This window comes from Apteryx rowi, unplaced genomic scaffold (assembly GCF_003343035.1).
Source record: "Apteryx rowi isolate R43461 unplaced genomic scaffold, aptRow1 scaffold_119, whole genome shotgun sequence".
Lineage (NCBI taxonomy): Eukaryota > Metazoa > Chordata > Aves > Apterygiformes > Apterygidae > Apteryx > Apteryx rowi.
Genome location: NW_020447408.1, coordinates 1,188,177 through 1,213,114, shown reverse-complemented (window position 1 = coordinate 1,213,114; position 24,938 = coordinate 1,188,177). Strand labels below are relative to the sequence as shown.

The following is a 24,938-nucleotide window of genomic DNA, read 5'->3' as shown; positions in this document are numbered from 1 at the left end:
CCATCCGCTCCGTGCTGGAGATCGAGGCAGGGATTGCAGCCGCGGGGCCTGGCACCTCGGCCRCGGCAGGGCCGGGAGCCGTGAGTCACCGCGCGCCGCCAGAGCGGCGAAAAGGGCAGGAGGGGGCTGGTTTCCTAACGGGAGATCATAGAAACACGTGAAAGATCAAAGATAAAGAAACGCCGCTGAACCTCTGTTGCCTTTGCTCTAGGCTCCCTTCGAGGGCGAAGACGAAGACGAGCTCTTCCAGTCCATTATGGAGCACAACGTGGCCTATCCCAAGTCCATGTCCAAGGAGGCAGTGGCAATCTGCAAAGGGGTAAGGGCTCGCCTTTGCTTTCGGGGAGGGGCAAGAACTGATTGCAATGGTCTGACCCTTGGGCGCAGCGCTGGACGTGCCCCTCCAACAGCCGGTGATCCTGCACGTGCCGGGGGGTCCAAACCGCTCCTTCCTCTCGTTGCTCTCGCCCGGAGCAAGGGAATGCTGGCCAAAATCCGTTATATTCCAGCGTCTGTGCTCTCTGCTCCTACAACCAGAACTTGCGCTATTTCATGAATGTGTGCTAAAAATGATTTAAAATAACACCTAGCTCCTTTCTGTGCCGTCATGCTACTGCTATGACCCTGTCAGACGCGGGGCAGTTGTAGTCGTAGGGTAAGCGTGTTGCTTTGAGCGCAAATCAGTTGTTCATCCCGTATTTTCACTGATGTCACTTCTGCCTATGTTCAGTCCTAAGGCTGCAGCCTTGTGGTGGCTGCTGCTGAGCCAAGGTCCAGCCTGGTGGGACTCATGGAGCCTTATGGCAAGGGGAATAGAGATAAAGCACCATCCGGTTTTTAATCAGTTTGTTTAATGGATCTCATGTCTTCTAAATGGCTAAAAAAGACATTTAGAAACAGGATCCTTCTGTCCTGCTGGATAAGTGGCAGGTACATCAACATCTACAGGCAGGACCTGGCAGATGGAAAAGGGACTTCAGTAGTCACTGTGCAGAAATCCAGGTGGGATTTGAGGGTTGGTCTGCCCACGCTCAAACGAAGGTCAGGGGAAATCGGAGTGTTGGATGCGGTGTGGGAATTCAGGGCCTCTGCCCAGAGACTCTCCTGCCCTCTTGGGTGACCACAGGGCAGGTTGATGCGTCTGTGCAGGACAAGAAAAATGACTCTGGGAAACAAGACACTTCAATGTGATTTCTAAATAATTTTCTTAAGTTCAGGTACAAAGCCTTCATCCTGCGGAGATTTATGCTTAGGTATAATGAGCCACCCTTTTGGGTGCCTAAAGTTCAGTGCTGGTGTGCATCTCTGTTGGGTCAGGACAGTATTTTTGTTATGAAATCTCTTAATTTGCAGTGAAGTTCTGCATTGCCCAGGGTCCCGAGCTGCCTGTGGACTGAGCCCAGGCAAGACTTGAATGCAGTTTGACTTTATTTGGGTTGTGAGGAATAAAGGCTGGCTAGATCCTGGTGTTGTGCATATGGTTATTTCTTGGAACTGAGCCACTTCTCAGCAAGCCAGTGTATAGGTTTAATCCAGACATTTCTATAATTCTGTGTTTGTGTAGGAATTTTTTAAATGTTTGATTCTAATAATTAATATTTAAAATATCTGAATGTTCTGTATCTCAAAATAGTGCTTCTATCTACAAATGACACATCTTGCATCTAGTGTTGCCCCTGAAGCATTTCAAAGTCCCTTTCCAGTTTCACCAGGATTCGTAGTTTGTGTTACAAATGGAAGTATTTGCTTGTCTGATGGGGAAAAGCTGCTGAAAGCGTTCCACGCTTGAAATGGGTCACAGGGAAATGACGTTTTCCAGGTCACTTGGCAGTCAATTTCAGTAAAATGTACTAAAATGCACCCATGAATTTAGAAACCACGCTAGTAATTGGAGGGGGAGTTTCCACAAACTTTCTCTCCCTGTCTCCTCCTCCTAGCTGTTTGGATTGGGGCGTAAGGGGAAAGTCGGCTGTTTTTCTGGCCATACACGAAAGGGGGGAAGATGCTTTGCAACGTTAAACCTTGCTGTGCCCAGCGTGCCCGGGGGAACGACGCTGGCGAGGGAGCAGAGGTTGGAGCAGTGATAAATCTAGCTGTCCGCTCTGTTTTCTGTTGCATCAGTCAAAACCTGAGTGTTGTAAATAGACAAGAAGAGACCATGATTGAAACGTCTGCTGCCTGGAGCTGTAATGGCTTAATGGCTTTTCGCACTTCTGGCAAACGCGAGGCCGCACGGAAGGCGCTGAACCGTGCAAGGCAGGCTGGGGTCCTTTGTAAATCCTTTTATTTCTTGCAGCGAAGCGGTGGCTCCATCCGTACGATTTTTGTTTCGGGGAAGAGCACAAAAACACGTGACGTTCTTTTCCGCCCCCAAGCTGCTACGCCAAAAAGAGCATTCTTAAAAAACGTGCGTAATGTTTAAGAACCTTCGGGAAGGCGGAAACGAAGTATTTACCTTTCTGGCCGGAATGCAATGAAGCGTGTGGCGCGTGACCCCGCGGGCGTCTCGGCCTTGCTTGTGTCGGTGCACGGTCCTTTTGCAGGAAGGTTCGAAGCAGCCTTGCAGCCGCTCGGGGAAAAGCACCCGGAGGAGGCTCCGCACCGAAACGCGGGGCTCCGGCGTTTCACAGCCGCGCTCTCGCAAGCCAGTCCAAGAGGAATTTCGTTGCTCTTGCCCGGCTCCGCCGCGGCATGCTGCTGCCGGTCAGCACGCGGTGGGGCTGGGACGCCTCCGGTCCCGAAAGCCTCGCCGGGACGCGGTGCTCTGGCTGTGTCCGCCCCGGCCGGCGGGTCGCACCCGGCATTTTGCTGCTCTGCTGCCAGCTTAGGTTTCCTCCGGTGCCGCCRGTTTTGTGGCGCGGGTGGCTTGCCCGCTCCCCGTCCGGAGCGGCTATCGGGAGCCGGCTTGAGCATCGTGCGGGCTCCGCCGCCGCGCTTTCGGAGAGGCTCGTGCGGGCACAGCAGCGCTGGCACAGCCGGTCGGCCGCTTTCGTTCCCGTACGGAGGGTTTTTCCCGCGCCCGAGCAGAGCGGCTCTTTCCAGGTGAACAGATTGCCTGCCGACGCCAGCTCCCGCTTTAATCCTGCCTGGTAGCAAAGGCATAAAATGGCATGTTTTCCTCGGTGAAGTTTGCCGGCGTTTCGAGCGGTATTTCCGCTGGCGCTGCCTGGGAAAAGAGCATCGTGCCCGCACGGCGCTCCTGAAGGCAACGAGGACTTCTGAGGTCTTCCCGCTGGATATGAAAGAAACGCTGGATGCCGAGGCAGAGACCGGCCTCGCCGCGGGAGCAGCCACCACCCGCTGGCGTGCACCACGGGGGCTAAAGCTGCAGCTGCGCAAAGCGGTCGAGTCCGGGCTCGGACTTTTCTGTGTCTAAGCCGCAAACGTCGAACGCGCCGTTAAAGGCGATTTGGTCTGAAGCGTCCTTCTTCGTCTACGGAAACGTGAAGGGTTTTCGCCGCGTTGGGATGGGGATTAAATCAACTCGTTCCTGTTTAATACAAACGATGCTAAATGATTATCCTACGTAAGCCAGGAGAACCAATCTGCATGTTTATGGGGTCCTATATATCAATAACAGATGGTGCCTCCGTGCTCACGTGTGTAAAAGCACAATAGGAAAACAAGAAAATTTAATTTCTGGGTGCATATACTGAAAATACTGAATAACCGCATTGTAGTACAGCCCTGTGCAGCTTTACAGACAGGTACATCAAGCAGAAAATCTTTATGATTCATTAATCAGGCTGAGCTGTTCTGAATTTGGTTTGCATCGGTGCTAAACTGTGGAAATTGCGGGTTTAACAACAACACTTAAATTTAAAGAGGTGCGTGTGTGCGTGTGAAACGACTGCCAGCACAAAGCAGCAGGTAAGCAACGAGATTCTGGCTAGGAAAAGCTAATTAGTAAATTAACGTAGACTATATTTACTGGTGTGGGTGCATGAAGYGTCTGCAAAACAAAAGGGTAGCTGGAATTAAGTGGATGCTAGTGTGCGGTTTTGCTCGGTGCGCATCGGGTCTCCACCTTTCCTGGGGCAGGGGAGGACGCCCGGAGCGCGGCAGCGAGCCCGGGGTGCGGAGTCGCCTCGGCCCCAGCTCCTCCTTCGCGGAGAAGTGACCTTACGCCCGGCRCAGCTGGTGCTGTTGGATGTTTTCGCGGCTGAAGGGTGCGCGCGGGCACCCAGGAGCCCTAAGGCCACCGGGACGCGCGTCCTGCGCCCGCCGAGCTGCATTCCCGCGCTGCCCCGCGCGGGTCTTGGTGGTGCAAATGAGGTCGGTTTGCCAGGATGTTCAAGACCGGCGCTTAAGGACGACCCAGGAAAAGATTTCTCTTTGCATTTGCCGAATGCAAGCTGAGCTGTTTGGAAAGACAGCCAAATCGCCAAGTCAGCTGATGAGAAGGTTTCAGGTTCTCACGTTGCCAGCAGAGACTTGCTTTGGAAAAACCTCTCCGAGTCAGGACGCTTCTCATTTTCCTGCTTCGGTTCGGCTGAGCAGGGTCGGAGCAGCCTGGCGGCTGCCGTGCAGCGCCTGGCACGGTGACGGCCAGACCTGCTGCTGGGCTGGACCTGGGTCCACCTCGAGGGGAGGTCGCCAAAGCCCAGGCTGCCCGGGCAGGGAGGTCCGCGGGGGCCCCGCTCGGCCCCGAGAGCAGCGGGAGCCTCCGTGTGTGCCGGGAGCAGCCGAAACCTTCCAAGGGGCTGGTGGGGGCTGGTGGGGGCTGGCGGCGCCGTGCTCCTCCTGGACTCGATCCATCCACCCCGACCCGCTTGCCACACTCGTTGCAGAGAGCAAGACATGGGGCTTCCTCCGCCTTGCCAGATTTCTTACACCGGACTTTATATATATATATATATATATATACACACAGAAAGGGCTGGATGCTGCAGTATCAAGGAGGACAATATTATTCACAAACAAGAACATGCAAGTGAGAAAAACGCCCCGCTTTTGTGTTTCCTGCTGTCTCCGCACCCCTGTGACCCTTCCTCTCTCCAACCCGCTGTCCGTGCCCGCGGCAGCCGCTCGCCAGGCCCCCGCGAGGGCGCGCGGCCCCTGGTCGATGCTCGGCAGGGCTGGTGCSGGATGCAGCTCTGACCGTCTGGAAGGTCCCTTGTCCGGCTGGCAGAGCCTGGTGCTCCCGTGCCGCTTGCAGCCAGGTTTTCCGGGGCTGAGGCGAGTGCCGGCAAGCCTTGCTCTGTTGGTCATCCCGCCGCGGGGCGTCCTCGCAGCCCGCTGGCCCCACGCGCGTTGCCGGCAYGGCGGTTGTCGGCTCCGCTCTCGCTTCCCGTTCGTGTTTATTCTGTTTTTTTCGGGGCTCTTCCTTGCCCTCAGGCCCCCGTGCAGCGTTACCCTTAAAGCTCGGTCTCCCTGAGCGAGTTTGTTATGTGCAGTCCTGGGCGACGTGGCTGGCTTATGTGAAAATATTTGTAATTTAGGGAAGGGAAGCTCTGCCGGGACACCAGCACCCTCGGTGGGCGCTGCTCAGGGCCGTGAGTCCCCTTTGGCACAGCAGGCTCTGCTGCCTGGCTGCTGGACTAACGTGCTCACCTTCGTCAGAAAAAAATGCTTATAAAACCCCTTTCTTATTTTTTTTACTATTTAATGGGGCGGGTTTGATTTCAACAGAAAGGTTGAGGGTTTCTCGGCTTGGCAGCTGGCTCCCGTGGGCGGACGCGGGAGCCGCGCACCTGAGCCCTGCGTCCCGGGAGCCCGCGGGAGCCGCACGGGAGCCGCACGGAGCGCCCTGGGCCCCCCCCACGGCGCCGGCCCCGCTCCAGCCTCTGCACGGCTCTGCCTTTAATAAAGCGGTCCTTTTGTCGCGGGCGCGCGGCTCATATTCTCCTCGCTTATCGGCGTTTTACAAACCGCTGGAATCCGCCTTATCTCCCGATCCGCCCTGCACAATGCGCCAGGATATTAATGTGTGTTCGGCTGCCCGTAACTCCCGTGGTCCGGTTCCCGTTTCTTAGAGAGTCGGTGAAGAGGAGGAGTTTAGATGATAAACAGTATTAATGGGCTCTTTGCTCTTTTTTTTCCCCAAATTGACTCTTTCATGGGAAAATCATCTCCTGCCTGTGCTGCGGCAATCCCAGGGAAGCGGGGCTTCTGCTCCCGGGGCTAAGGAAAGTTTCTGAGGGGAGATTGTTCATCCCGCTTGGGATGAACTTTCCCTGTGCCGGAGCTGCCCCTGCTCCTCCCTCGGTCTCTGCTTGGAGCAGCAGAAGGACGCAGAGGCGAGGGGGCCCCTTTCCCGGCCCTGATGTAGGGTTTCCCGAGGGCCGCGCTCGCCTGGGTGCAGCCTGCCCGGCCGCTCGCCCGCGGTGCGTCGCGTCCTGGTGACTTTGGCTCCTGCTGCTCCCCTTCCTAGGGGGCTCGTGAAGGAGCCGGGCACCGTGTGAATCCCTCTTTCTTCTTTGTCTCCCCCAAAGCTCATGACCAAGCACCCTGCCAAGCGACTGGGATGTGGCCCGGAAGGAGAGCGGGACATCAAGGAGCACGCGTTCTTCCGGTATATCGACTGGGATAAGCTCGAGCGCAAAGAGATTCAACCTCCCTTCAAGCCCAAGGCTGTAAGTTTGTTTGCATTGAGTGTGTTCCTCCTCTCCCACGCGCCGTTTCTCTCTTGCACATTCGCTCCCACTCAGGCTCGTGGGTGCACGCGCACACAAGCATATGTGCAGATGCTGCTCTTCGTACCCACGGGGGGATGTATCATGTACTTGATCTGTTCAGGAGATTGCTTGTCCATAAATCTGGCACATGTCAAGCAACAATCCTGGAAGAACAACTCGTGCTGCCTCTTGGGCACCTTGTCTCCTCCTCAGACTCAGAGGGGTGGAAACACCGCGTGTTTGCACCAAGGGTGTAATTGCATTACGATATTTGCCGATTTGTTATCCCATGGGTCAGGCTTTCTGGTTTTTTTTCCCCTTCTTCTTAAGCTGAACAGGCCTCTGTTTCTCAAAGCCGTATTTTAACATCTAGCTCAGCAATCTAGTCTGTCTGAATTGGTAATGAAGCTATATTTCACCCAACAGTTTCTCTCCAAGGTAAACTCATGGAAGGCTGGAGCCTGATGGGTGTGAGTGTGAAAATGGAGAGGAATTCTGCAATAAGGAGAACAAGGATTTTCTGTGTTACGTCTGCATTTCTTTGAGTTGGGTTTTACCAACGCGGGAGATGCTGTCTGTGCCGGGGAGTGCAGGGAACGCGGAGCACATGGCTGTGAAGGGGAGGAGAGCTGCCAGCAGTGAAACTGAGGGGCGGTAGGAATAGTCTGAAAGCTATTCCTCAAAAAAGATGGCAGTGCTTGACTGCTCTCTGGCCCAGCGTCTTTGCGGTGGCCTGGACCACAAAGCGGGTTTCGCTGCCTGGCGCGGACCAGCAGCATGGCGAAGAAGCGTCAGGGCGTTAGCCTGCACGCCGCCCAGCGCTGCCTTCCCTGCACGGCCCCGAGCTGCGTTTCCCCATCCGAGGGCTCCCGGCCCTTCCCAAGGAGGATGCACAGGCAGTGACCACGGACGCTCAGAGATGGGGGAGCATCTCCCTGGTTTTCTCCGTCTCTCTTTGCCGCTGCTGGGACTGACAGGGCCGGGGACGTGTCCGAGCCCCTCCGCAGCAGTCTAGCTCTATAAGGCACGAGCTTATTCCTGCCTCCATCTCCTGCAGCCGTTAGCTGTCGTGCCCCAGCTTGGGCACTGAAGCTTTGCAGGAAATCGTGAACCCAAAGTTCGGTCCAGTTCGCATGGCTGATACTGATATTTGTCCCCGGTGATCACGGTGGGGACACTGCTTGCTCTCTTAATCCATCGTGGATCATGACTCAAGGATCAGAGAGGCTGCATGTATTTAACTGAGTTTTTCCCTGCCCCACTGCCTATAAACCTTGGACACCTCTGCTTTTCCCCTGTTTTTACAGTGAACAYGTTCTTTTGAAGGGATCCCCCTCAGTGCTTGGAAAAGCTCCACCTTCGGAGAAGGGGCACAGCGGGAGCCCGTTAATGTGGTGTTTGCCTCTTCCAGCTCTCCTCTGTCTCGCTGCCGCTGTGCTCTAGCAGCCTCTTCCCTTCTGCAGCTCCTTGCTTGGCTGGTCAGACACGAACAAGCTGCCCGTTAGCGGGGCCTCGCGGCCGCCTCCTCCTGCCTCCCGTCGTGCAGGACGGACGGACGAGCGAGCGGCTGCCGCCCGGGAAGGGAGGCRGGAGGTCCGGTGCTCTCCCCAGCTCCGACAGCTGCCCCGCGCGCRCCTGCCACCTCCTCTCCCCGAAAGCGGGGTGACGGTGCCTCTGGATAGTCCTGCTGARTTATCCCGCTCTTTGGGGACACGAGGAGCCCAGGAGCACGCTGGTTTTTCACCCCGTATTTTAATTCCATGATTCTAAAATTGCCGATACATATCTTTGCAAGCTTAACTCCTGCACRGCGATGCCTTTGCGGGAGACTAAGGGGCCGCTGTGCTCGGAGCCTTGCACTTGAACGCCCGWGGCCCAGGAGCTGCTGCTGTGCCCTTGGGCTCCGCTCTGTGTTAGCAAAGAGGAAAATGTCCCTTCTCCCTGCCCGTATCGGAGACGCTGAGGTCTGGGGAGCTGGCAAGCAGTTCGTGGCGGTCTGAATTGCTGCCCGCATTGCTTGCCCCGAGAAGGAATGGGGTCGTCAAGTCACAGACCACGTAGGAAGGGCGTTACTGGGAAGGCGTTAACTTTAATTTTAAAGTAAAAGGGCGCAAAAGCCTTTGGAGGCTGTTTGTACGCACCGTGATTCGATTGCTTCCGATGGGATCCAGCTGTTGTAGAAACGATGCTCAGAAATGGCAGCAGAGGTGAGTCCGTGACCGCTCGCCCGGGCGGGAAGGTGCTGGGCAGACGGTGCCGCTGGCGGTGCCCGCGCTGGCCTGGGGCCGGGCGTCAGCAGCGAGCGCAGCACCACCGCCTCCGAGTTGTTCCCTTATTTTGTGAGAGTCCGTTTCTCCTGGAACTGATAACTGCTGCTTTTTTCCTCACCTCTGCGTTAAAACGTAGTGTTATTTGTTGTTTGCTTGCTTGTTTGTTCTTTACAGTTTAAAAAGTTGAATTCTGTCAAAACACTTTCTTACTGTTTTCGTGTTTAAAATATGCAAATTTTGTCCTGCTTTAAATGTCTTATTTCTTTAAAAATCCTTTTGATCACCGACCTTGGAGCAGAGGATGGTAAGCTATTGTCTGTTGCTTTTCACCTAACAGCTGGTGTTGGGAAAAAATTTAACATTTGATAAGACGGGAAGATTAATAGAAAGGCAGGTACAGTTGATGTAGGATTTAGGCAGGATTAAGACAACTCAGGTACCTGCTGATAGCTGATATTTCAGCAGCTCTGCCTCTGTGCTGGAAAATACTGCTCCTTTCATGCCATCTGTGAGAGCAGATCAGAGCAGCACGGAAGTGAGAATCTGGGTTTGTGCGACTTTAAAATGTATTTGGGATGGGTCACGAGGAAAGGCTTTGCCGGCGGTTTCTGACCTCTAGCCGGTCATGCAGGGGCTCTRGCGCCTGCTCGGTTTTCTCTCTTGCATGCAGTGAAACGTGCTAGCGTAGCTCTTTGCCGTAGCTGAACTCTTCTTTCTAAACCGGCTTCTATAAAGATGAGGCTGCAAGGAGTTGCTTGTAAGTTAAGGTTGCAGAATATGGAATAGTTTGCAAACGTTGAGGGCTCGGTATCTGCTCACAGGATGCACAAAGTCTCCCTGTCCGCGGGCGCTTCGCAGAGCCTGAGCAGTKCAGCCAGCTGAACGCAAATTAGAGGTTAGCAGAGAGCAGTTCAGATCTTGTTAAGCACCATGTGAACTAGTTTTGCATATCAAAAAGTATCGTAAATTCGTATTTGCTCATTGTTCAAGTGCCGTAACATCTCCTGTTGCGCATGTGGCTCTTGTGGCCGGGCTGGCACTGGAAACTGAAGCAAGGACCGGGGGAGCCCCCAGCCCCGCGGCGCTGCCCTGGGCGCCYGTGTGCGTCGCTGCCCCTCTCCCGGGAGGCACCGTCCCTCTCTGCACGCAGCTGCCCGCACGCTCGTCTTTGCTGGTTCTCCCTTGTGCAGCGCCCGCAGGGTTTTTGCCCCGTTCTCTTCGTTTTGCAACAAATGTGCAGATAGCGAGCCTGGGGACAAGCGAAGGCTTTCTTTGCCTTCCCAGTATCCGACTGGCGGTAGGGACTTTGCATCACTCCCCAGAAAACTCCTTAATTTTAAACCGACGGAAAAATGGACTGTTCAGCCCTCTGCCTGACTTGAGTGTTGCATGCACTGAGCTGAGGATAAATCCCCATGATCTCGTGTGTTGGGTCACGGCTTATATTTGATTAACCTTTATCACAGAGATGGTAACAAGGCAGATCGAGGTCTGGGYTGTCTTTGGTATGCAGAAGCTCGGCGGTTCTGACAGGGGGCTGTGCTTGGCTGCTCCTAGGTTTCTTATGCGCATAACAATTCCTTGCATGGGCCTGCGTTTACCCTGGGAAGTGTATTTACACTAGCACGCGCTCTCTGTCTCTCGTTGAGATAATTATTGTTTTTGGTATCTAATTACTCCTTTACTTTACATAAAGACTAGTGATTTGAAAAGTCTCCTCATTTTGAAAGCGTTGAATTCACAAGGCAGAGCACAGGATTGCTCACAACRGGACAGTGGTTTAAAAATTGCTTTTAATCTAATAAATTTTAATTGCAAAAATTAGACTTTCCTGTAATTGCTTTGAATTAATTAGTATTGGAATGCCATTTATAGAGCGGATTTTGAAAGTGTTCTGGTTCTCCTGCGTGTGCATTTTTGTGGCTTTAGTTTCAACCCTTGTGGGATGGGCGCAGGTGTTCGTGTAAGCGGCCAGAGCGGGTTTCGGGGGCCAGCGTGCGGCGGGGYGGCGCGCGAGGAAGGGGTCGGTGCTGCAGTGGAAACGGCAGAGCGCTGAATGCGTTAAGGTTAAGCATCTCTCCTGACAGTCAAGCCGAGATTTCCTTTCGTAGCCGTGCAGCGAGGGAAGCCTCAGTGTCCCAGAAAGACTTTCCTTGAGATTTCGGTCCGATTATTCAGTCAATATTTTCAGTATATTGGGAAGAAACTTGTCTTTGTTCGTAGGAGAGACGTGAAAGCCAGGATCTTACATCAGAAAAACATTTCGGCAACTGCTCCTGGCCTTTGCACGAAACAAGGATTAACGTGTGCTCGAGCGTGCTGAATTGGGGTCCGTGATCGTTAACCAGGCGTTTACGGCCCGGAAGCGTGCCATCATTCCCCCCTCYTCCCCACCAATGCAAAAGGCCCCCTAGCGCGTTCCCACTTTCATGTAGTGAACCACATTTCCCTAAACATGAGTCTTCTATTTCCAGAAGTATTTAAGAGCCATAATCCTTCCTCAAGTGGCGAAGAGCCAGATTTTTAATGCGAAGCAGCAGCRGCAGCGCAAGGAGCGTTACAGTGGCCCGTGAGATGCCTGTCTCCCTCTGAAACATCCCCCAGCACCTTTCTGCATCAGCACCTTCGGAAACCTGACCCCAAGTCCGTCTTTACAATTAAACTGTGTTTTAAATATTAGCTTTTATCTTTCTGCTCCAGACAGAGGATTACATACTTTAATCCCATGCTCACCTGAGAAGCTCCCAGCCTGAACRGGGCATTGGTCACTGAAGGCATCGCCGCCGCTGGCCTGAGGGGCTGCGATTTGCACCGTCTTTGTAATCGCCGGGGGCGCTGGGAAACCACCTCCCCGCGCTCCTCTCTCAGCCCAGCGCCGAGCCCCTGCGGAGCTGCCGGCGGGCTYGTCGGCCCCGCGCCTCCCTCTGCCMCGTGAGCCTGCTTCCTCYGGCAGGGCACAGCCTTCGCCTCTCCTGCCGCTTGCGGCATTCCCAGATGCCGCGTGGACAACCTCAACCCACAGTCCTGGCTGTCGCTTTATTTCCTCCGGCCCCTTATTCCGCACAAAGAGGCTTCCCGAGGGGCGCAGCCGGAGGAGGCCGAGCCGAGGAGGACGAGTGCTCGCCGTTCATCCCGGTGCGCCGGGAACCTCCTCCGTGCACGGAGCAAGGTGGGCTGGAGGCGGCCGCGCTGYCCCGCCTCGCTGCAGAAGGCTCCGGAGCGCTCGGAAAGGGAGAAAAAGCAGGGAACAGCTGTGAAATGAAATCTGGCAGCTCCAGACAGTGCTTGCCTACTTGCTTGTAGCTGTGATGGGTATTATTTGCACAGAAGTGCAGACAGAAGAGTGAGGTGAATTAGCGTTGAAGGCCCTTTTCTGAACCTCTTTTGGAGCAGCTCCCGCGCAGGTGGTGGCTCCCGGCGGGCCGGGATGCCGCTCGCCCTCCTTCTGCTTTCAGTCCCTTCCTTGCAAGCCACGTCTCGCTGCACAGGGCAGCAGCTGGCAGAATGGTGAAATCGGTCGAGTCTGCACAGTTCAGCCCAGCTGAGGTTCTTCCCTGCTTCGCGTGAGCTTGGAAAAAGAGCTGGGGACCTGACCGGCAAAAAGGGAATTATGCGCCAGCTCCCTGCGCGCGCTTGGGAGATCTCCCTGCGAGCCCCAAGGGCTGGTGGCTGTGGCAGCCGCCTCGGCCGAAAACGGAGGAAACGAGGGCACGTTCAGCCCTCTGCCTCTCCTCATCTTTGAGAACGGAGAAGACTCTGTCTCAGCACGAAAATAGCCATTGTCGGCTTTTTATGATCTTTGATTGCATCTCGGGGATCAATGGAAAATATTTTATTATGCCTTTTGTCTCTATTTGAAATCAAGCTAGAAACTGATAAAATAAAAAGGCTATCTTCTAAGCTGACAGTTTTATTTCTGCAGCTGCAAAAAAGTCATTCTGTGCTGGCTATAAATATTAGACAGGACACGTTGGGGATTTATGTAAGATAAATTCCCACCCTCCCCCTTTCTCCGTTCAGGATGGAGTGATGCCTGTACATTAATATAGTACTAAAATGAGGCGGATTTTTCACAACATGGCTTTAGATAAATGTAAAAATTCGAACAGGATGTCTCCCATCCTTTAAAGAGGAGCTTAATTTTAGAAGCTGTAAAAGATGGTGCTCCTGCAGATAGCAACCATTTGCAGGCTGGAGCAGTATGAGTCCTCCTTCCTCTCTCTCGTCGTGAATGTGGGCTGGACCTTGCTTCAGAAATGCCAGCAGTGTTGGTCCTTGGCCACTGGAAAAAATTGCCGAGTTTCCAATTGCCAAGTGTTGGCTGGGACCGGGTCAGGAGTGGTGCCCCAGGGCTGCCACGTGCCCGGTCCAGCAGCAGCACCCGGCTGAGAGCTGCCCCCAGCCTCGAGGGGCGGCTGGAGCCTTCGTCGTGGCTCGGCCACGCAGTGGATAAGAGTTGAGTTTGGTTCCACGAAGAACGTGGACGCTGGAGGCAGAGCACGGGTATAAAATATGCGGTGCAGCAGCTCTCCAAGGTCATTTCGGCTATTGCTGCCTTAACAAGGCAGCACAGATGCATGGTAACAGCCTCGAAACTTCGTATTTGGGGTTGCATATGTCCTCCATAGACCCGGAGACAATTTCCAGCTCTTATGGTATTTATTTTATCCATGTGAAAACTCTGAAAGAGAGTATGATATTTTGGATTGTTGACTGGGCAGTGTTCGTATGCATCAGAACAGAAAGTCTGCAGGAGTAAAACCAGCTCTTCCCAAAGCTGGACGTGAAACTTGATGCAACTTGAAAGATTTTTCATCCAAATATTCTTGCTTTCTAACATTACGGTGAGAATTATTCCTTGCCAATATACATATTAAAAATGCATTTGTACCTTTTATCCCAATAACTGGAAGCACTTCACAAGGATTAGTTTTTAAATCTTTATGATGGATTTTGGTTCTTTAGATTTTTTTTTTTTTTTTTTTAAGACAGCTCATTCCTTTATAGCAAAAACAAGGCTGGTGCTGTCAGACATTTCACATGTGAACTGCCTTGTGTCTCTCCACCAAGTTCTCGTGAAGCTAATGGGCAATGACAGCTATATTTTCAAAGCCCTGTAAATCTTCAACTGTGTATGGGGAGTTGATAGAATCTGCAGGTGAGCGGCTTATTAGCAGGTAAACCCTGCTACGCCGTGTGTGACTGCACCGATAACCTTAAGCATTGCAGACTTTCTCAGTTGTCTTACTGATAGTTTATTTTATTTCACTGCTAAGAGGGCAGACAAGTGACAACGTGGCCTAGAAAAGCCCATGTCTCTTTGTTTCATCATTTTAGCTTCCAGGCTTCGTGGAGCTGGCAACTTCATTTTTGTGCATTTATTTTCTATTTTGATGCTAATGTGGTGGCTTTCAGGCAGCCATTTAGCTGATGCTAACATGTCCAACATCTAAAACATCCTTTTGCAAGAATCTAAAGCTGTGCTTGATTGCATGGTCTGGAGTAGCAACCAGCTCTTCCCGGAGAAACTGAAGCTGTGATAGATATTGTTCAAACTCTTTATTCTGGGAATTGTCAGCTCATCAGGAGATAACCTTGCGATTTCCTTGCCTTAGTTTCTGGACATCTACAAACTTTCTAGCTGTCTTGCTGCATTAGAGAGGGGATTATCTTTCAATAACTTTTGAAGCTTCTGGAAATAAGTTGGGTTGTCGAAGCAATCCCTGCAAGTGTTTCTCCGGAGGAGGCACTCGGGGCTTTCGCTGCGCTGGCACCCCTGTCCCGGGCGTGCGGCTGGGATGGGCTTTCCAAACCGCTCCCAGCGCAGCAGGGGTGACAGCCTGGGATCAGGCATCAGCTGCAGACTGGGAACAGGGGTACAGCTGGGGTAGCTGGGAGGGGAAATACCCGAAAGGTCAATGTTTTCACTTCTGAATGTGGTGCCAAGAATCCACCTGCCCAGGACGTGGACATATCCCAGGTAGTTTGTGTCCGCTCGTTGCTCCCAGGAATGAAGTGTTCAGTAGGAAAGAAGTGGTGAATTGCCGTGGGCTGGAGTCCAAAGAGCAGTCGGGGATCGGTAAGGCAGAAGAACTTGGGCTGTTTGAAAAGAGCAGCCAACAAGCCACATGTCTGCGGTCTAGACGTTTTACTTGGATCTTCCCTATCCGTTTCCTTACTGGGGTTTTATTATTGATTTTTGTTCTGGGCTCTGTGTCTTCTGGTGCAGGGACTGTTGCCCTCTTTGCAGAATCCTCTTTCATTTTGGGCTCTGTGCTTTAAACCTGGGATTTCCAAAAAGTTGTTCCTGGAAGGCCGCGATGTGGAAGGCCGCCCCACATTCACGAGCAGCAGCCTGACAAATCCAGACTAGAAACGGGCTGTTGGTTCAAGGCGAGGACTTACAAACCACGAGAGAGGCACGGCGATGTGGAAGGTGGGCTCCCAGGCTGGACAGGCAGGCTTCCAGCATTGCTTTAGCTAGAGTTAAAATCAGCTCAGATATTATCCATTGAACTTTTCAGAGGTTTGGGGATAATAAGCATCTCACTTGGTTGCTATAAGAACATAATAAGAGCTGCCAAAAGAACATGACATTGGAGGGCTGATGGATGTTTGCATTGGCTTCCCTGAAACCTCCTCTCTGGCAGAGGAAGGAACTGGGAAATGTTGGCATTTACATGTATTTGTCTTTAATATTTTATTATGTTTAGTCTGACGTTTATTAAAAATGTAAATCTGTTTCCTCAGCAAATGAAAGTTAAATACCAGGAAAAATTGTCCCAGCACTTGAAGCGTATGTTCTCCATAGGGGAATGGAAGGAGAAAAGAGAAACGAGGGCTTGCGAGGTGCTGGCTTCCGCAGCTCCGCGGAGGACGTAGGGCCAGGAGAGCGTTGTTTGTGTGGCAGCTCCGATAAGAGAGAGAGTTCACCAGCCACTGAAGCAAAGCCATTAACGCGGTTCCCGCAGGATGTGACATGCATGTGATAGGTAGTAATTGAGCACAGTTTGTAACTGTGTCACTTCTAATGGACAAGTGAAAATTCCCACATCCTGCTGCAGTAACCCAGTATCCACCTGGTGTTAGTAATTGCTGTTATTATTATATTAAATAGTCGCTTGCAGCACCCGTAGCTATAGGACCCCGTGTTTTGATTGCAAAGAAAATTGAATAGAGCGTTTGGCACGTCTCCCTGCTCCTGCCTCTCCCTCTCGCTGCAGAGGCCGTGAGCAGCCAGCGCCGCGCTCAGCGCTGCCCCGGGCTCTCGCTCCGCCGCGGCCGGCTCCCGTGGGGTCTGGCTCTCGCAGGCGGCGCTCAGGCCCCGCGTTCTCCTCCTCCCCGGCGCGGTGGCGGCCGGCAGCCGGGACCTTTGGGGTCTCTGGTCTGCCTTTGCGGCGGGAGGGAGCGCTCCGGTCCTCTGGGGCTCTTCCCCACCTGCAGCRGGGGTTACCTGGTGTCTTCAGGAGCGGGAGAGAAGCGTGGGTCTCGGAGGTGAGACGTGCCACGTTGCCTGCGTTAAGCGTTCGGCCAGCGGTGATTTACCAGGAGGAGCCGTGCCGAGGTGGGAGGCCCTCTCCTCGAGCAGGAGCGAGGAGAATCATCTGAGCAGTCCGGGCACGGCAAAAGCTTCCCGTGCCTGGGTGAGGAAGGGTGACGAGGAGCACGTGTAGATGGGTGAAGCCCTAGGTGTCTGTCAGAGGAGGAACTGCTCTGTGCGTGGCGCAGCCGGAGACGAGGTACGGTGTCGCACGTAGGCAGGGAAACGACAGCAAGTAATTGCCCTCCCATCTCATTCCTCTCCTGCAATTACTTGCCATGCCGCAGCCAGAGGGTTTTTTTTGTCAGTCTCTGGCTACTCCATGAGAAAACATCGCCTTACAATTAACAAAATTCATAAGTGTTTTGCACCTTTTTGTTTTCTGTCATTTGCTGCATTGAAATAAGCTGCTCTGCAAGGTGTGAATGGGAGGGGATTGCTGCAGACCGCATCCGTTTGCTTTGTTTCTCCACCCACCATACGTTCTTTTTTTCCCCTCTCATAGTGTGGACGCAATGCTGAAAACTTCGACCGGTTTTTCACTCGCCATCCACCCGTCTTAACACCTCCCGACCAGGAAGTCATCAGGAACATTGACCAGTCAGAATTCGAAGGATTTTCCTTTGTTAACTCTGAGTTTTTTAAACCTGAAGCCAAGAGCTAAGTAGTTGTGTAGATCTCATTCCTGCATCTTTATCATCCAGTCCCAACTGCTGTTGTGGTGACATTTTCCATTGCAAAAGTTGCATTCATGGTTTTTCTTTAGTAATAATACTAGAGTGACCATATTTCAAAGCCAGAAGTGTCTTCACGTAATTTGGGGCATGCCTGAATGGTAGGTGATATGCAGTAAGTACCACAAATATGTTTTTATCAAATTTTATTTGTAGGAAATGAAAGCAATTTATTGGCTAACAGAGGTGAAATGGAGAGTGYGTCTACCAGCACTCAGGTCCAGGCCGGACAATTAGGAGAAATCTCTTAAGCACGTGCTTTGATTCCTGCTCTTCCATTTTTCTAGGCTTTTAATGCAATCATGAACATTTCATCTGCAGCCTTCTTAGCTTTAGTGGCAAGCAAGTGATTTTTATTAAACTTTTCCCTACAAAGTAAATGTGCATCCTGCAGTGCGGGTGCTTCTAGCTAAGGCTGTAAGCTCCTCCTAAAACTAAACAGTTTATCAGGAGACTTAAAATACAGATTCTTGCTTCCTGTGTAGCTCTAACGTGTTGTTTGTTTAAAGCCACTACAGAACCTCATGCCTCCTTGGGACTCGTACGCACTCGTATTTGGTCAGGTGCGGTTTCTCTTCGTTGGGTCTTTCAGAGCAGTAATAAGTTATTAGAAAAGCCACGTCTGCTGTTTACACAGATTTCTCCTGATTGTGCAGTTTGTAAGTAGCGTTTTTATCAAAAGGAACATATCCAGTTATAAGCAGGAAATTTGAAAGAACTGTTGTAAATGCTTTCAAATCCATGGTCACCCTAGTAAACATCACGCAACATTGTTTTTCATATCAAAACCTTTTCTTTTTTTTCAAATGCCAAAGCAATTGAGTTTGTTACTTGCGCTTTAAATGTGTCAAAAATGGTATTAACACAAATGAGATGCTATTTAACATTGAACAGTATTGTGAATTCTGATATGAAGCTTGTAAAGAAGTCTGTTTTAACTAATATTCCTACTTAAAAAAAGAATTGCCGCTAGATATTTAAATTGCCTAAGTTTCATTTCTGGCATCAAAGGAAAAGTTTCAGGAAGGGTGAAGTTCTCCTGCAACAGTAACAATCGTGTAGCTTCCTTTTATACTATTCTGCGGATGTTCGTGGGCTGTCACTTTGTATCAATCTGCTTTCGGGTGTAATGTGCCAATTTTTTTTCCAATACTGATCATGAAATAAAAAGTGAGAAATCATTGTCAAAGAAACCCACATTTATTTGTAAGTAATGCATTGCTGCGGGCTTGGAGAGGCCGGGAGCGCCGCGGGCCCCTCCGTCTGCTGGACTGTCTCCAAAGCGGCGCACGAAGGCCCAGAGGCGTCCTCCGAGCAGAAAGCCGAGGTTGTGTGTCCCGAGGATGAGTCCTTCCTCCAGCACCGTGCTTRCCCTCGCAGGCCGGGCAGAGGGATCCGGCGTCTCTGCTTCCTGGTGGAGGAGGAAGGATCTGGAGAAGCCGGGAAGGCCCCAGCTGGGGGCACCGCCGAGAGCGCAGAGCTCTGCCGTTCACTTCCCTCTCTAAGCCTCTTGCACGGGGATGGTTGCAGGAGGTGCTGAAGGTTTTGGGAGGCTGYGGCCGTGGCCATCTCCGGGAGGCAGCGCACAGTGTGCTGGTGACTTCTCACCCTGCCTGCTGCTCCCCGAGGAACAGCCCTTCGGAGCGACTGGCAGCTTCAGCTAAAGAGGGACGACAGGTTCCTGCGGACCTCCCTTCTCCTGAACGCGTGCGACGTTTCCTTTCCAGCTCTGGAAACCYGCTCCTGCYGAACGCCCGCAGTTTTGAGCTCTGYGGGGTTTTGCTGAAAGGCGCCGGATGGCAGCAAGGATGGGGCTGGCGGGAGCCGGTGCCCCGCGGCCGCTGCGCACGGCGCTGCACGYGGCGCTGCCCTGCCCTGCTCCTCGCCGCCTCCGGAGCTCGTGGCCCTTCGCTGGAGGCATTCGCAGCCCTGAATTTCCCCTTCCTTCGCCAGCTTCGACGGAGACCGAATTGCCGCCCGTTTCGGACGAAGCGCAAGGCGAGAAGCCAGCCAGACCGCTTTCCGCCCTCGCCGGCGGGCGCTCCTGCTTCCGCGCTGTCCTCGCGCGCTCCTGCAAGGCAGAAGAAGCGGCTGCGCACCTCGCTCCTTCGGGGACGGACGCTGTTTCGGCAAGGTCTCCCGCTGCTTCCCCCTCGGCCCGGCAAAGCTCTGCCTCTGCGGTGGGCTCCCTTTGCCTGCTCTGCCTGCTCCCGCTCCTGCTCCCCCTCTTCCTGCCCCRCTGGCTTTGGGGAGCGGAGCAGGGACTGCGGCGCCTCATCCTCCATCAGAGGCGCCGAGGGCTGAGCCYGTGGGCTTCCTGGCTCCTTCCCTGGGCTCTTGCCCTTGGAGCTGTCCCCACGGGCCCCTTCCCCCGAAGAGCGGCGTCTCCGGAGGACGCGGAGGGCCTGGGGCTCTGCCGGAGCRGGACGGAGGTGGTGCTGCTGGCCAGCGACGCCAAGGAAGGACTGCGCGGCTCCRGGTGTCCGAGGCTCCGTGCCGCAGCGGAGAACAGAGGCGCTGAAGACTAGATGCCGAAAGTCCTTCGTCTCCTCCTTGCTTCAACAGCCACGTAAAGAGCTGCCAGCGGCACCCGACCTCGGGGCTCCGTGCCGCTCCCGGGCGGCTCCGGCGGCTCCCGGGCGCAGGTCTCCCCTCCACAGGCTTCCTTTGCCGGAGACRGTGCCACGGGCGCTGACGGTGGCATCAGGGCTGCGGGTTCCCCCGCCGGCCGAGGCGGTGCAGCGCCCGCAGCCGACACGGGCCTGGAGCAGCCGGCGGGAACCTGCGGCGTGCTCGCTGTTCGGACGGCCCAGCTTTGCCGACTGATCGGGTCCGCAGTGCTAACGGCAGGTTATCAGTGCTGATTGAGAGGAGAACTTTTCTTTGGTTTGGATGTAGCTGCAAAGTTGGGCTTTTTATGAAATCAGAATGATAAAAGGTTGCATATGTGGAATCTTCGAGTTTGGGGCTTTGAACCACTGTATATTTTATATCTACAGCCCTGGAGCAAATCACATCCTCATCTCAAATCAATAAAACACTGTGTCGATCAATACCATATCATAGCATACTTCAAAAATAATCAGACTTAAAGCAAAAGAAGCTCTTGCAGATGATTATTTTGTGCAAATTTTGAAATTGTACTGAATGTTTACTCCCATTTTGAGGCATGTTGCTTCCTCCAGGCTCTCTCTTCCTGTGTATTGCAAATCTGTGTTTGCAGCGATGGTTGTGCATGCCGAGACGTGTCCTGTTGTTGCTCTCTCCCGCAGCGGCCAGGCGAGGCGGGGACGTTCGGCCCAGGAGCTCTGCACCCCTCCGTGGCGTCCCGTGCGCTCGTCGTGTCCCTTCGCCTGTCTGGGTGTATGTTTAGAGCGAGTCAGACGAGCGTCCTCGTGGCACTGGGTCACTTTTCCTGTGCAGGGGCTGCTGTTGAGTGTTTGGACGTGGCATAACCCCGTCTGTGGTGTGTTTAAAAGCGAAGGCAGAGGTCACGTACGCCGCGTGCGATGCCGGCCRCCGCCGCCGCCTGGGTTGCTCTCGCGCGCTCCCACCTGCCGGGTTTAACTCTGTGCTTTCCGTTTGACAGAAGGACAAACGCGACACTTCCAACTTCGACAAGGAGTTCACCCGGCAGCCCGTGGAGCTCACGCCCACCGACAAGCTCTTCATCATGAACTTGGACCAGAACGAGTTTGCTGGATTCTCCTACACTAACCCCGAATTTGTCATTAACGTTTAGCCGCGGGCAGCAACGCCAGAGCGCCCTGTAAATACCGACACTAGTCTTCCAGGATTAGCAGTGCATACATACATATCCTCATCGAAAACATGACGACCGCTTGTTTTAGGAGGCCCCTATATGTATGTGTCACGTGCTAGCTTGGTTTCCGTAGCTGGGAATGCTTGGGGTTGAGTTAGCAGCCAGTGATTCTTGTAGGAGCTCTCGGTGGTGGTGACTAATAGCATTTTTAAACAGAAACACACCAAATTGCTACAGTCTTTGTAATTTTTGAAATCAGATGCTGAAATTCCAGTGAACTTAGTTATTCACAAGTTGTTTCCTTTGAATGCTGAGCATGGTTGATATTTTAAGCAGTTGTGCTGAAGCTTGCAATGACTGTGAACTTGTCTTAGAAGAGCCTTKTGTTCACGACATGGATATTTTTGATCAGTGTGGAAAAGTCTGCTTATAGACATACCTATATTTTTAAAGGCATTGTATATACAGTCAGGTTGGCTCACTGAAGCTGTCTTCCTCCTTAGCCTACTGTAAACGTGCGCGTTTCAATACATTTCCTCCTATTACTCAGGCATTAAGACTCCAAAATGAATTTCATTCCAATTCTTGTAAATCAGAGCAAATCTTTTTCTAAGTGAAAGGTGGGATTTTTTTTTTAACATCTGGAACAGTTTGCAGTTTTGATATACTATGTCAGCACTCTCATGAATCTTTCTCCTGTTTTTTCACAGACACTGTCAAAATTTAGCAGCTCTGTAAAGGATATTAATATTCTACCAAAACAAAACACATTTATATTCTCGGTTTACAATTTAGCAACTGAAACTATGCCCACTACAAAAGGGCTGTACTGAGGGCTATTTCTAAAGGAAACTTTTATACTTTACACCCTCTGCTATTATCTTAAAGGCTCAAAATCATGAATTTTACAGGCATCTCGATTTACCTGATTTTAGGCAGAATTCCTGGGGATATTGCTCAGTAATCCCGGACCTTCTGCATCATTTCAAAAATTCCAAATCAGGAAAGAGGATTCCAGCCGATGCTTTCAACGTGCGCTTTGGCCGTGCCTGCCTGCAGCGGCGGGGCAGGCAGTGCGCCGGGCGGCGTTGCGAGCCGGGCTGAGCGCCGCGCGTGCTCGCAGCAGGATGCGTGCCGAGCGCGCGCGTCCTTGCAGTCACACCGGCTGCTGCTCCTCTCGCTGTTCTGGAGCTTGGTTGGTTTGCAAAAAGCGTGCATATATTTTTTGAAACAGAACCAATTCTAATGTAAATACACATGACTTCATGAATATAGGGAAAAAGGGGGGTGGAATTTTATGAATCATGCGGAATCCTATAAACGAAATCCTGGTTTGTGGGTCTTTTATAAACATCGGGCTCTACCTTTTGAAATTCTTTTCTTCTGTTAATGGTTCATCAAGGACAAAAGGCTGCTGGAAGCCAGTGGCTGAGGTCAGGCCCGCTGGTTTGCAGGCAGCCCGGCGCTCCCGGCCTGTCCCCGACTCGAGCGCAGGCAGGGCCGTGGGCGCGCTGGCGGCCGGGGGCCGTGTCCCTGGCTCAGGCACTGACCTGGGCTCGCGGAGACCAAACACAACCCAGAAAAACTGCAAATTGTGCCAGATTGATAAGGGGGGTTATGGGAAACTTCGCATCAGACTAAGACCAGAGGGAAACTTGAGTTTGACTTAATTTTTGATGAGAGTGCTCGTAGCTCCCGCATACGTTCCAGGAGACGTCTTGCCATCTTCTGCAGACCACAGTGGATGTTCAGAGCATGTGTGTTACTGTAACTTTCAAACCTGTCGCTGCAGAACTAGTATTACTTAACTGGTGAATGTTTTAGTTTCCGTATCTTCAGATCTGAGTATGCTCCCGCGGTCTGTGCAAGGCCGGCACGCTGTAACGCGGCTTCTCGAGACGGGCGCCGCGGGGCCTCGGCGGTGACGTGCCGCACGGGGACTGCCGCGGAGGGAGCTGTGTCTCTTTTCGTTTGGGACTTCTGTGTGCACCTTGGAGCGACACCTCTGCRTGAAGTGCGATGTGCCTGAATGCTGAGCGCCCCGGCAGCATCTCTCCTGGGAGCCTCCTGGGAAGCAAACGGGGCTGCGCTCCGCTTGGCCCGCGAGAGCAGGTCCTATGGCATGAGTGACGTTTGCGCACGTCTTCGATAGCTGCAGGTTGAGATCCGTGCTGCTGGCAGAGCTTAGCAAAGGCTAGACCCAAAGCCCGGGGAAGGYCCGGGGCCGTTGCCTCCGCGCTCGCCCGTGCAGGCTCCAACCTCGAGCTGCCGCGTTTCTGACGCTGCCCAAGGCGCTGCTTGCCCAGCTCCCGTTTCAAGGCTTATTTCCAGGTAGCCCGTTTCCTCTGCGGAGTCCTGTAAAATGGGATACGGCCCCGCACAGCTGCTGAGACCAGCGCGAGCTCTTCCGAGGAAGGTCAAGGTGGCAATGGTTGGCTCCGTTTGCCATAATCGGGTGATTTAAGCTTTACCATTAGGTAGGAAAAGCAGCGCTTTAGGAAGACGATCAGTCCCTGGGTGTCTGGTGCTGGGGAAAGCACCAAGATTTCCCGCTGGAGGCAGGCGGTCGCGTCTGCGGGGATGTCAGGCTTGTTAAATGGCTGTGCTTCCCCGGCGAGCCCTAGTCTGCCGCGCGGAAATTTGGGCAAAGAAAAGGGCTGTTTGCCCAGGGGCTGCGCGTTGCTGCAGACGGGTCCAGGGAGCCGCTCAGGCACGGCGCGGGCGCTGAGGGCTCGGCRCGGGTGCTAATTGCACGGTGCAGTGTGGTTGCTGATGGCACGGCACGGGCGCTGATGGCATGGCATGACATGGGCGCAGGGGCAGCGCTGCCCGCCGCGTGCCCCGGCACGGCTGCATCCTTCCCCTCCGTACCCCATCCGCTGCAACCAGCTCTCCCCCCCCGGCCTGCTGGAATAGCGCTTGCTTTTAGAAAAGTGCCCGCTGCAGAGAGGTCGGCTTTGGTCTCGCGAAAGAAAGGCTCCGAGTYGGTGGACAGGGGTTTGGGGTTGTGTCCCAGCACGGCGGGCGCTGMAGCAGGGCCATGGGGCCAGTGGGCACCGGAGGAGCGATGGGAATGAGGCTGGACCGGGAGAAGTGCCGTGCCGCGAGTCAGCGGCTGACGCAGGGCCGGTGCACGGGGCTCGGTATCCCCGGTTGCTTGGCCCCGGCCGTCCCCAGCGCGCTGGCAGGGTCGTGGACAGGCCCGGTCGGTTTTCTTGGAAACCCTGGTCCGCTCTGGCGCTGCTGTCCGGCGGCTGCGGTGCGCGTGCCGTCTGGGCTACGGCCGGCCCCCGCGGGACGCCCTTCGCGCGTGGCACGGGCGACCTTCTGCTGCTGCTGTCCTCTTCCCCCGGCAGGACACCTGAGCAGCTCCCTTCCCGTGCCAAGGAAGCCTCCACAGAAGTAGTTGTTTATCCGCTTGATCTCTAATAAATAAACACAAGTTTGCGTAGCAGCAAACCCATGCAGGGGGGTCTCAAAGAGGGGACGATCAGAGAGGGGCCGGGCAGCAGAGACGCTCTGATGATCGTTAGTCCCAGGAACTCTAGCGTAAATGGAGACCCAGGGTGATGTTTAGCACAGAGGGCAAAGCCACAGCTGCTCAAAGGACGGGGCTCACATCTGGAGCGTGGACCAGCTCGGACCAGCGCTGCGGCTTCTCTGCGTTGCAGCGGCGGACGTGCCACAGAGCCTGCAAGAGCCAAGGGTGCAGCAAGCATCTTGCTCCATGCATGGAAGTGTCATCCAAGCTGTTTATTTCTGATCACGTTCAAACTGGCAATTAGAAACAAAGTAAAAAAAATTGGAAATGTTTATTGTTGATCAGTTTGTGTTTGTGAATTTGATTTCACCTGCAAGTATTTGATGACTTTTCTACATCCTAGACTACCTGCTGTGTGTTTGTCCAAGGATTCTCATAAAGACCTCCTTTTAGATGGGCATATACTCTTTATTCTATTTGCTGCATGTATGAGGAAATAAAGTATATAATTTTAAAGAAACCCTGTGAGCTCG

General features: G+C 53.3%; 1 protein-coding gene across 2 annotated transcripts in view; it reads left to right on the top strand.

The window, feature by feature from the left end:
- Positions 1 to 21,970, top strand: part of PRKCB (protein kinase C beta) — a 140,210-nt gene extending 118,240 nt beyond the window's left edge. Inside the window, exons 15-17 of one of the 2 annotated variants that reach the window (XM_026086027.1) lie at positions 212 to 319; positions 6,435 to 6,575; positions 20,751 to 21,970. In XM_026086027.1, coding sequence (XP_025941812.1) covers positions 212 to 319; positions 6,435 to 6,575; positions 20,751 to 20,903 — 402 coding nt within the window. In that variant the 3' untranslated portion in view covers positions 20,904 to 21,970. Of the gene's footprint in view, positions 1 to 211; positions 320 to 6,434; positions 6,576 to 16,932; positions 18,343 to 20,750 lie in introns of those variants that run through there. The other variant, XM_026086018.1, reaches the window with a different exon arrangement.
- The last annotated feature ends 2,968 nt before the right edge of the window (positions 21,971 to 24,938 follow it).